This window comes from Penicillium cosmopolitanum (assembly GCF_028827165.1).
Source record: "Penicillium cosmopolitanum strain IBT 29677 chromosome Unknown utg000008l:1.0-4398992.0:1.0-4402845.0, whole genome shotgun sequence".
In the NCBI taxonomy this organism is placed as follows: Eukaryota; Fungi; Ascomycota; class Eurotiomycetes; order Eurotiales; family Aspergillaceae; genus Penicillium; species Penicillium cosmopolitanum.
In genome coordinates this window covers 3,004,696-3,016,439 of record NW_026622678.1, presented here as the reverse complement: position 1 = coordinate 3,016,439, position 11,744 = coordinate 3,004,696, and the positions used below count along the sequence as shown (strand labels likewise).

Here is an 11,744-nt window from a genome sequence, read left to right as displayed (position 1 = left end):
ACTGGAAATATGCTCATACCTACCGCTCTAGTGGCCGCATTAGAGGGATATCTTTTTATCCGTTGGCCTCCAAATGAGTCTGCCAGTGAATTCTGCCAAACGATGGCTCTGTAAGCAGGCATTGATTTTGTGAAAATAGATAGAAAAACCACTTTGCCATGAATGTCTGCCACTTTCCCATCAAGAACTAGCGATTCAAAGTATAGTTGGCGAGCGTACAAACAGCTTTAGTCTGGCTAAAAAGGCTCATAAACTGCAGAATCTGATGGGTTTATAGCCAAGGCATACGGAAATTGAGGGGAATTAAACCAAAGTCAGTGCGAGTTTGGAATAACTCGGAACTTTTGAGCATCACCTCAACCCCTTGATCCCGCTCTCGGCTCCCTTCAAGCGGTTAACTCCATGTGCTCAGTCATTCCGATCTTGTCTTCCATCCCTTCGTTTTCGATCCGCTGCGCCAGTATACTGGTTTCAGTGGCTCGGTACTCGCTTTTAGTGGAGTTGCCGATGAACCAGGAACTGTCCGTGAAGAGTTTCTTCATTTCCTCTAGGGGCACCTGTTTCGTCTCTGGGAGGGTGGCCCAAAAGAAGACGGCATTGGTGAAATTGCAGACCTAGATATAGGGTGTCAACTGCCGGTCAAGATTTCCTAGAGTATGTATGTATATATCCTTAAAGGCAAAAGAGAGGCAATGATAGCGATTTGATGGATACTGACCACGAAAAGGATGTAGAATCTCCAACCGGACTTCACCATTCCCAAGGGTGTCACTTGACCGATCATTGTGCTACGAGAAAGAAATGAAGATAAGATATCATTCTTGCCATAAAGCGAGATTCAGATAGGATTGAAAGACATACTTAAAGGCGAATGATACCATGCAGCCCAAGGCTACACCCTTGGCTCGGGTTGGTGTATCGAAAATCTCGGCAGGGATTATCCAGGCTAATTAAGCGTCAGTAGCGAGTTCTGCGACTGAGTCAAAGAGTGACGGGATTGAAAAGGTAAGGTAGACATACACAGTGATCCCATACTGGCAAAACAGAAATTATAAACCCATGTCATGATAATGAAACCCCAATGTGCGCCCGTATTGTTCACCTCTGGGGGAAATTGAGCGAGGAGAACGGTGCTGATCACGTATGTGAGACACATAGCAAGATTACCACCCACTACGATTTTACGACGGCCAATTCTATCAACAAGCATCATGAGGAGGAATTCACCAATAAGGCCAATGATTGAGTTGATGGCTTGGTAGCGCAGGGTGTCCGTTCCATCAATACCAATTTGTTTCTAATTCGGAGTCAAGGTCAGCCGTTTGAAGAAAAAGGGGTTCCGGTGGTCGAGAAACTTACAAAGATGGTGACCGAGTAATATTGAATGGCGGAGACTCCCGTCATTTGCGTGGCCGCTTGCATAGCGCAAGCCAACAGGAGACGACGGAAATTTGATTTCTCGATTATCCACTGATAGAATGTGACCTGGCTGTGTTCTTTCTCAGCCGCAACCTGCGATTTAATCTGTTCAAACTCCGCAAGAACCCAAGGATCCGATGTGTTACCATTGGCATGTAGCCGTGCTAGGGTCCGCAGACCCCTTTCCTGGTGACCCTGGCTAATGAGCCAACGAGGCGATTCTGGGAAAAGAAAGATCAGACCGGACAGAAGAGCAGCTGGCACAATCTGAATACCCAAAGGTATGCGCCATTGGCGGTTGTCCGAAAAACTGACATAGGTGCCATAGCTGATCCAACTTCCGCAGACACCACCAATGCCGAGCATGAATTGTTGCAGTCCGGTCACCAGGCCTCGAATATTAGGGTGTACCAATTCTGCTTGATAAATTGGAATGATCATGGTGAGGACACCGATACTATGGGTTGTTAGTTATTAGTTACCAAAGCCAGGTCCAGGTCACAAGTCGGGGAATGAGTCCGGCAAAGGGAACTCACGAAACACCCGCGATAAAACGGCCTCCTATGATGTAACCATAGTTCCGCGCACCGGTCTGCAGCCCACCCCCGAGGCAGAAGATCACACCTCCAGCCAAGATAGTTGCTCGGCGGCCAAAGTAATCCGAGCACGGGTACGCTAACCCGGCGCCGACAAAAGCACCGGCCGTGAGCAGCGACGCGACCAGGCCAATCCCAGTGGTTGTCGGGCTGAAGTAGTTCAGGAAAGAATTGCTAGATACCACTACTCGAGAGGGCCAGAGCTTCGTCAGTTCCTGCGAACAGATGAGGGGACAGATTTCGCGTTGGCTCGCTTACCCTCAGCCACAATGGTTAGATCATATCCATAAAGAAATGATCCAAGCGCAGCAAATGTGCCCACCAGAAACTGGTATACCTTAGGAGGAAAGGCCATATTCTTTGCTAGTGAGTTCAATTGATTTTGAGTATAGGTAAAGAATGGAGACCGGTGTCTGCCCACAATGTTCGAGGGACATCCCCGGCTTTTTAGCTATGCAGATCTCCACGCGGGGAGCTCGGCTCGTTCTTGGCGCGAGAGCGACCAACTTTGCAGGAGCACGATGTTTAATAACTTGCGGGATGCGATTTGCATTGATCGGGGCAAGGTCCATCAGCACGCGACGCGGGGAATCTGGGTTTACTCTTGTCGACGATCGTCAAAGACTAAGAAGCGGGTCGTGCGCGATCCACAGATTCCCCAATTGGAGACATCCCGGTGGCTTCTGAACGCCAGCGGAAAACGAGCCAATCACAGGGAAAAGATTCCGCAGTCACTTGTGGTCTGGAGTTCAGCATGACACAGTATAATCAAGTATACGGGACACTCGACTCATTTCTCGGGATAATAGAAAGCGAGATGGGGATGAGACAAGAGACTCGAGGAGATGGCCCTCTGCAACTCTGGCTCTCTTTTTCCTTTCCCTCTAGAAAGAATCCAAACTGCACCTGGGCCACGTGCCATCAGAAATGGCCGATATCATTGCATTGCGCTTTGAGCAGCATTCTTCGGGACTGGGCCTACAATGCTCTTTGCCTCGCATCTCATGGACCTTATCCGCTGTCAATGAATCCACCCGTGACTGGACACAATCCCAGTATGAGATTTCCGTGTACGGTGAAACTAGGCCACTTGCAAACTTCGTTGTCCAAAGCGGCGAGTCAAGTCTAGTCCCATGGCCGAGTACGCCGTTGAAGTCGCGAGAACAAGCTCAGGTGAAAGTTCGAGTATGTGGGAGCTGGGTGGATATAAAAACCAGGCGCGCACACTCGGATTGGTCTGCCTGGTCCTCCTGGGCAACGGTTGAATGCAGCCTTCTTAGTTCTCAGGATTGGACTGCAGTGCCTATCTCTAGCCCACTCTTTCGAATGAGCCACAAAGATGAGCCACTAAGGCCCTTGTGCTTTCGAAAGGAATTTGCCCTGCCTGCCACGTTTGGCTCTTTGCGTCGGGCTAGGCTGTACATCACGGCTTTCGGGGTCTACCGGGCGTATCTCAATGGCTCCAGGATCGGAGACCATGAAATGGCGCCCGGGTGGACAAGCTACCGCCATCGTCTTGCATATCAAGTCTTTGACGTCGACCCCTTGATCATTACAAATGGCGATAACGTGTTAGGCGTCGAGGTTGCCGAGGGGTGGTTTGCGGGCCGGCTGGGCTTTGGTGGTGGCAAGAGGTACATATATGGAGATCAAATAGCCACTATGGCTCAGTTGGAGGTAGAAGAGCTCTCTGGTGGACGATTCCAAGTTGCATCGGACATCAGCTGGAAGTGCCACCCGAGTCCCATCGTGAGTAGCGAAATCTACAACGGTGAAATTTATGATGCGCGAGCGGAAGTCAGAGGTTGGCACCAACATGGACCTCATTATGTTGACGCCGACTGGGGCAAAGTATCTGTTCTGGACTTTCCTGATGCGCGATTATACGCCCCAAACGCCCCTCCAGCACGAATCACGGAGACGTTGGCGCCTCGGAAGATATTCACCACTCCATCTGGCCGGACGATTCTCGACTTTGGTCAGAATCTGGTTGGAAAGCTTCTCATACATTCGATGACGCTGCCAGCAAACGCAAAAGTGACATTCACCCACGCCGAGGTCATGGGCGATGATAGAGAACTGGGAACTCGACCCCTTCGCGGTGCACAATGTGTCGACACGGTCATCTCATCCGGACAGCCGTTGATTGATTGGTCGCCGAAATTCACATTCCATGGCTTTCGATTCGTGCACGTCGATGGATGGGACCCTCTAACGGTACAGTCCTGGCAAAGCAACATTCAGGCACTTGTCATTCACACTGACTTCAAGCGGACGGGGAGGTTTGAGTGTTCAAACCTGGCCATCAATCAATTGCATCATAATGCCTGCTGGAGTATGCGTGGGAACTTTTTGTCCATCCCCACGGATTGCCCCCAACGGGACGAACGCCTAGGATGGACAGGAGACATCCAAGTGTTCGGTCCATCCGCGACATTTCTGTATGACTGCATTGGCATGATTTCGGAGTGGATGGAAGATGTCGCCTGCGAACAATCAGATCACCATGGCATTCCCCCTCTGGTGGTCCCCAATGTCCTGGACCACGTGTGGCCATCCATTCCCCAGGCTCTGTGGGGTGATGTAGTGGTAATTATTCCCTGGACCCTATATCTTTCATCCGGTGATCGCGATATTTTACGGCGACAATATCCAAGCATGACGTCGTGGCTGAACCAGGGAGTCCGTCGAGGCAAGGACGGACTGTGGGATCCCGAGATATGGCAACTTGGCGACTGGCTCGACCCCCAGGCGCCGCCCGACGAGCCTGGTGATTGCCGAACAAACGGCACGCTGGTGGCAGACGCATACCTCGTGCATGTCACATTTCTCATGGCTGAGATTGCCGCAGTCCTCGAGAGGGACACAGAAAGTATAAATTATAACTGCGAAGCTCAGCGTCTCCGTGCCCTTTTCCAAAGCAAATATATAACGTCATCCGGCCTCATAGTCGGGGATTCCCAGACAGCTTATTCCCTAGCTATAGTCTTCGGGCTTTTATCGACCCAGCACCAACTGGACGTGGCTAAGTTTCAGCTCGCCACGCGTGTACGCATGGCAAAGTTCCGCGTGGCAACCGGGTTCGCTGGTACGCCGGCAATTTTACGGGCTCTCACTGAGACTGATAATCTCTCTCTGGCATACCGAATGCTCCTCGAAGAGCGCTGCCCATCGTGGTTATACCCTATCACTATGGGGGCCACCACCGTCTGGGAACGCTGGGACAGTATGCTTCCAAACGGAGTTATCAATCCCGGCGAAATGACCTCATTCAATCATTATGCCTTAGGTTCCGTAGTCAATTGGCTCCATGAGACCGTGGGCGGCATGCGGCCGCTCCAGCCTGGTTGGAAGACTGTGTTGGTGAGTCCACAGCCGGGAGGCTCTTTAACACATGCTACAGTTTCGTACGAAAGTGTCTTTGGCCACTGGAACTGCCAGTGGAAATTGGTTCACAGAGCAGATCGAGATGGAGCGACGACGTTCTGTTTGGATCTAATTGTCCCACCAAACTGCCAAGCACTGGTAAAATTCCGGGCCGCTCAAGACGGATCGAGCAACCTGGAGGAAAAAGTGGGATCTGGAAAGCATCAATGGCGGATTCCTTTCTGTCCTTGGCCATGGCCACCCCGGGCGACTGCTCCATTCATAACAAACCCCGGGCAGAATGTCACTTAGACTTGTATCTTGTGTATGGGTCACGAATCCTATCACACTAATTCCGTTATTATGCAATATGATGAATCAATTCATTGGGGAGTGACTTTGTCCGGCCTCAAACTCATCCGGCTAGTCTGGCATCGTGCCGAGGCAATACGGCATATTCTTGCCAAAGGATGTCACTATTCTTGCAAAAACCAATCCACTCGGCAATTTGCAGTTTTAAGACTAGTCCCAGCCATTAGCTAGTTGATTTGACTTTTTTCTTCAACTCCAACTCACCAATATCCCGGTTAGTAGGCCCAATCGAGTGTAAGGGATGAGATTTGATGTCTGCCTCTTCGGTGGATCTTTCACCGAATATTTCCATCATTATAGAGACAGTGAGCCTATTTTCTATTTCCGATCAACGCTCCATGACTATCCCAGCCCCAGGAGACTTTAGGTCCCATGGCAACATGGAAACTGCGGGGAACGCGCTCGGTGTCGCATGTGTATAAAGGTCCGACCCCTCGACCTGTGTCTTGAGCTTACTAGGCCAGGCCAAAAGCAATCATATTTACCCAAAAAGTGCTAGCCTAAAGTCTTAACGTAATGATCCTTTCTTCCCTTTTATTCTTCGCTGCCAGCGCGGTGGCGTTGATACTCGACGTCGCCTCGTCTGGAGGCAATCAGTCAAGTTCCCTCCTGTACGGGGTTTTATACGAGGTAAGCCGAGGATTCTTCTTTAGATTCCTTTGCACAAAGGTGGAAAGGATACTGACTAGTAGCAGGATATTTATCACTCCGGCGATGGCGGCCTCTACGGGGAGATGCTCCGGAACCGAGCTTTCCAAGGGTCGTCGTCCGGTGGAGCTGCCAGTTTAGCTCGTAACACGGATTATTGGCATCCGTTTGGAGGTGCTACAATTGCCATTGACACATCTTCTCCCATCATTTCGTCCAGTCTGCCCTACCAGATGCGAATGGACGTCCCAGCGGGAACCAAGGGGACTGTAGGATTCTATAATGAAGGCTTCTGGGGCTTCGACGTGGATGCCACCAAGCGTTACGTCGCTAGTCTCTACATGCGGGGCAATTATTCAGGCACTGTCAACTGCTACTTCCAGAGCAACACGACCGGGCAGAACCTCGGATTGACTAGTATGAGTATCGATCAAACGTCGTCTGCGGGATGGGTACAGAGCCACTCCGCGACATTCCAGCCGAGCCAGTCTGGTTCCAATGGCAACAATACGTTTTATTTCACGTTTGATGGGTCGAAGCTCGCTGGGCAAAGCGTATATTTCAATCTTCTGAGCTTGTTTAAGCAGACGTTCAATAACCGGTTCAACGGTGTGCGCGAGGACTTGGCTGACTCGTTATTCAACATGAACGCGAAATATATCCGACTACCTGGTGGGAATAACATGGAGGGCAACAATTCTCCTTATGAATGGAAATGGAATAGAACCATCGGTTCTCTTACAGATCGTCCGGGCCGCCCAGGTAGCTGGGGCGATATTAATACCGATGGATTTGGCCTTCTAGAGATGATGCAGATGGCACAAGATCTGGGTCTTGAGGTGATTCTAGGCATCTGGGCTGGACTCTATCTGGACGGCGAGGTCATATCAGAAGCCAACTTACAGCCATATAAGGTTTCCGTCATGAATGAGTTGGAGTTTCTACTAGTAAGCTGACCCCTAATTATACTCAGTTCATTTTTCGATGCATGTTTGTCCAATTTCATGAATGCGAGACAAGTGCTAATGGTACAAGGGAGATAAATCAACCACATACGGGGCTCAACGAGCTGCTCTGGGATTTCCCTCCCCTTTTCCCATCAAATGGATTGAGATTGGCAATGAAGATTATCTTAACGGAGGAACAGATTCCTACTATGCATACAGATTTATGACCTTCTATAATGCCATCCACGCAGTATATCCATCCATCAATCTTGTCTCGACCATCAACCCAAACCCAGTCACATCCAAGGGCAGCTCGCTAGACCTTCATATCTATGGCAACGAGAACTACTTTGTTTCTCTTTTCGACACATTTGACCAAGCTAGCCGCAAATACCCCGTCTTCGTCAATGAGTACGCAGCAACCAATACTGGCTCGAACAACAATGGGCAGGTGGGTGCCCAGACTCTGGGCATGTCCTGTGCGGAAGCCATCTTCCTCTTAGGCTGCGAAAGGAACTCGGACGTCATCGTCGGCTCTGCCTATGGTGCCTTGATCAAGAACTACAATGAAGCGCCCAATACAGTGGCCGTGATAAAACACACTGCAAACGAGGTCCTCTACACCATCAGCTACTACGTCCAGAAGCTTTTCGCGGAGCATATGGGTACAAGGACTCTCCCCGTTACCGCCACGAATGGAGGATTTGGCCCCGTTTACTGGTCCGCAACAGCAAACAGTTCTTCCACTATCCTCAAGCTCATTAATTATGATGGAAAGACCGGTTCGTCCAACGCTTTGCAGGTCAACATCAAAGGTTCGTCGAAAACCTCTGCAACTCTGATCACCTTGACTGCCCCAAGTTCCAAGAGTGTCAACAATTTGCCGTCACTGGGAGGCGAAAGCAGTACTATCACCACCACAACCTTGTCAGGGTCTGCTGGCAGCTTCTCCGTCAGCTTTAGCAATCCTTATGAGATTGCTATCCTGATCGTCTAAAGCAGCCTGCGTGAACGATCGTAGATTGAGACACGACCATCTTTCGGAGTAATCGAAGTAAACCACTTCTCTTGCAGTCACGGTTTGGAGAAAAGAGGGCAGGGCTTGCCTTGTTGGCCACACTTGGCTGCAGATTGAAAATCCACATGGCTGCAGATCGAAAATCCAAGATGACTGCCGTTCACTTACTCGGATAGCTTATTTTATGCACGACCAGTCTGTATCCGTCCTCTTCTGGGTGGAATAAAAACTTGCCAGACAGAATTGAATATCTATCATTAGTTGAAATCCATTCAAGCGATTAAGACCCTTTTTATTAGCTTCGAATCTGCGCCATGAGAACATTCCGATTTAGGTATAATTTCATTCTTAAAACGCCCTAGCTAGCCACAAATGCGGGCAATCGACCTTTTTCAGAGAAAATATGTGCTTGTGTGGAGATAATCTTCATTTCGCAGGTCGTGTGTGGATCGATGGCCTTGTTCTCAAGTGGCAACGCATACTCGAGGAGAAATCGCACCATCCAACGATCGAGACGATGAGTATTGTGGTGATGAGAGAGGAGCAAGCAGTTGTTCTGGAAATCCATCAATCGATTGATCTTGGGCAGATTGTCAGCAAGAAGAGAACGAGGACGAGCACAAGAAGACCGTTCCGATTTCTCGAGGAGAGGGAAGTAGATTTACCATGGGTCTGACAATGGGCCAGTACTCTTCCAACTCGAGAAGCGCCTCAAAATTCGCTTCAAGGCAGAGACGTGATCGCGGAAGTTCGTTTTCTTCTCCAAAAAGCAGAGTATAAAGAAGAACCGAAGAGGAAACGATCGCCATGTGGCCAACGGTTAGATACACGGCTTCGCATCCCGATTGTCGTCTCCCACGGGCAAGCCACGTGCTATAGCTGAGAGCATGATGTTTACATCGAGCTGCAAACTGCTGGGAGCGCATACTCATCACGGATCGTGTATCGACAAACTGATAGAAAAGTAAGGTGGCGTAGTGGTGAAAGCCAAGATGGAGGCCCATGAAGATGCCCCCAGTGCCCCGCTTGCTGTGTTCTATGAGGTTCGACTCCGTCAATTGTACATCGTGGGGTAGTCTGTCTTGCCAGTCGTCCAACAGCCGTGCAAGATGATCTACGTCCTGCTCGATTCGATCTGGATGCAGCCCCTCGCCATTGGCGGCGCGCCAGTTGAGTTCCTGGATAGGGCTGAACACTTCGATGAGCGTGGCCATGTGTGCCCATAGACCGGGGCTCTTACAAGGCTCGTTCGGGTCGATTAATGGCTCACTTGGATCCATGTCGGCAAACAGTTCCTCATCCATGGGTGACCGAGCCGGTCGAGGCCAGTCCTTCATCTGGCTGGGAAAGCCCAGGCTCGAAGAGCACCAATTGTCCGCTGCGAAAAGCGCCCACCAGATTCGGATCCGAAGCTCGTAAGAGACTGCGTTGTCGTCGCCTTGTGTCGTATGTGGTTCCATTAATTGCATCATTGCAATTGCTGTTCCTAGCGTCTCGTTCGAGATGAGTATTCACATATCCAGGGTTTGCCGAGACACACACGCACACACACACACTCATGTATGAAATGAATCGGCAACTCACGAAAGAATAGAAACTCTGACGATGGGCTTGCATGTGCCACGCATAGATTTGCGACCAGGATACAGGTTTGAATATTTTCCAGGCACACGCGCTCAAGATCGATCTGAAGTAGCCTTTTGGACTCCGCAGTGAGCAGTGGCTCGAGTGATCGTAAATCTGGTTGATTGGAGACGTGAGCCCCCATTGCGCAGATGGCCAGGATTAAAGCCTTGCTGGCTCGCCGGTCGCGAATGTCCCTCCACAAAGTCGCTGCGTGAAAAATGCTATGGGGTCGGCCGTGGATCTTGGACAAATATTCATGAACTAGCACCGCAACGGACCCATCGTCGGAGAGGAAATTATCTAGTCTTGTTGTCCGAGTCTGGGATTCTGTCGATGACCGGGTGACAGGATGACTGGCTTCAAGCGGTGTCCGCACTAGTCGCTTGGCCTGAGAATGTGAACATGCAAGATGATGGTGCAGACAGCGATTACAGGATGGGATAGAATCACTGCCCTTGCCACGGATACACTTGCGCTTGGCAGCTCGACATTGCTGACAGGATCTCATGGCCTCTTGTGGGGAGAATGCAGGGTGAAGATTAAAAAGAGTGGAACTTGCGTACTCGCCTCCAAGTGGGATCCTAAACCGCGAGGGCGGGGTAATAGCTAGTGAGACAATCTTTAAACCCGAATCTTATAGCATGTGTAAGGCTTTTGTGTTACTGTGGATTTGTGTGGGTCACAATCCAGTAATATAGATGCAGGTCTAAGCCTAATGCATAAGTAGTGCGTATCGGGATGACAGAACAATAACATCAAAATACAGGTGCTCCAACACTCCCACTCAGCCTTACTACTATATTAGACCTTCTACTAGAGTAATACGTCAGGCTTCTTCCGGTCACTTTTACTTCAGATACTTGAGAAGGATGAGAGTTCGAAATCAGTATTCATGGATATTTGCCGTCAATGTTGTAAGTTACAAGGAAGGGAAAAGCCATATCTTGAATGGCATCAGGTTGAACTGGAAGCTTATTTCTAAAAGCTTGTGGTTGACTGCGCCGCCCGCCGAAAGATATTGATATTTGTTGACGCTCTTGACGAGTGTAATGACAAGGACTAGCATTGTCTTATCAGTTTCTTTTATAGTCTTTGTGGTTAAATAGAAGAGAGGTCGAACAGACCGGGAGTTTGCGTCATATGTCGTCCATATCCGGACCCAAATCAAGGCAGACTTTCAAATCTAACTTGACGCTGGAGGGCCATGATGGGGAGGTCGGATCAGTGGTGTTCTCTCACGACAGCAGCCGCGTCGCGTCCGGGTCGGAGGACAAGACGATCAAGATCTGGAATGCGCAGACCGGCGCCTACCTGCAGACCCTCGGTTTTGCCTCTGTTGCGAGGAATCTTTCTTTCGACACCACTGGATCTTCTCTTCACACTGATTTTGGAATTATCGCCCTTCGCGACTCGGCGACACCTGCCCTTACCACTTCGACAGAGTTTCTCTCTTCAGAATCCCAATCACTCCCGGCCACTCAACAGTCGCAAACCCCTGAGGATCAAGGCTACGGTATCAGTTCCGATCGGTCCTGGGTCACACGACATGCACAGAACTGGCTATGGCTGCCTCCCATGTACCGCCCAAAGTATTCAGCTGTAGGACAGTCTGGGTTAGCCTTGGTGCTTGGCTGCAAGTCCGGACGCGTCCTAATCTTGATTCGCAGCTGAGGATTACAACTGAACGCCTATGGTCAACAGCCAAGATAATAAGTAAACTAAGCAATCTTACTCAGACCTAGTCTTGCCACG

General features: G+C 50.0%; 5 protein-coding genes across 5 annotated transcripts; 3 read left to right on the top strand and 2 right to left on the bottom strand.

Moving 5' to 3' along the window:
* Positions 1-386: 386 nt before the first annotated feature.
* On the bottom strand, positions 387-2,370 carry N7509_007721 (uncharacterized protein; the record flags this gene model as incomplete). The annotated part of the gene is made up of 7 exons (XM_056632358.1): positions 387-614; positions 719-788; positions 862-946; positions 1,021-1,297; positions 1,360-1,876; positions 1,956-2,199; positions 2,274-2,370. The coding sequence occupies 7 exons, from the start codon at positions 2,368-2,370 to the stop codon at positions 387-389; spliced, it is 1,518 nt and encodes a 505-aa protein (XP_056487909.1).
* Positions 2,371-2,942: 572 nt separating this feature from the next.
* N7509_007720 (alpha-L-rhamnosidase) lies at positions 2,943-5,693 on the top strand (the record flags this gene model as incomplete). Its single annotated transcript, XM_056632357.1, has 1 exon — positions 2,943-5,693. One exon carries the CDS (start codon positions 2,943-2,945, stop codon positions 5,691-5,693), a length of 2,751 nt encoding a protein of 916 aa, XP_056487908.1.
* A 576-nt stretch (positions 5,694-6,269) lies between these two features.
* On the top strand, positions 6,270-8,345 carry N7509_007719 (uncharacterized protein; the record flags this gene model as incomplete). The annotated part of the gene is made up of 3 exons (XM_056632356.1): positions 6,270-6,383; positions 6,449-7,348; positions 7,437-8,345. 3 exons carry the CDS (start codon positions 6,270-6,272, stop codon positions 8,343-8,345), a joined length of 1,923 nt encoding a protein of 640 aa, XP_056487907.1.
* A 614-nt stretch (positions 8,346-8,959) lies between these two features.
* On the bottom strand, positions 8,960-9,835 carry N7509_007718 (fungal specific transcription factor domain-containing protein; the record flags this gene model as incomplete). The annotated part of the gene is made up of 1 exon (XM_056632355.1): positions 8,960-9,835. One exon carries the CDS (start codon positions 9,833-9,835, stop codon positions 8,960-8,962), a length of 876 nt encoding a protein of 291 aa, XP_056487906.1.
* A 1,297-nt stretch (positions 9,836-11,132) lies between these two features.
* N7509_007717 (WD40 repeat domain-containing protein) lies at positions 11,133-11,663 on the top strand (the record flags this gene model as incomplete). The annotated part of the gene is made up of 1 exon (XM_056632354.1): positions 11,133-11,663. One exon carries the CDS (start codon positions 11,133-11,135, stop codon positions 11,661-11,663), a length of 531 nt encoding a protein of 176 aa, XP_056487905.1.
* Positions 11,664-11,744: the final 81 nt, after the last annotated feature.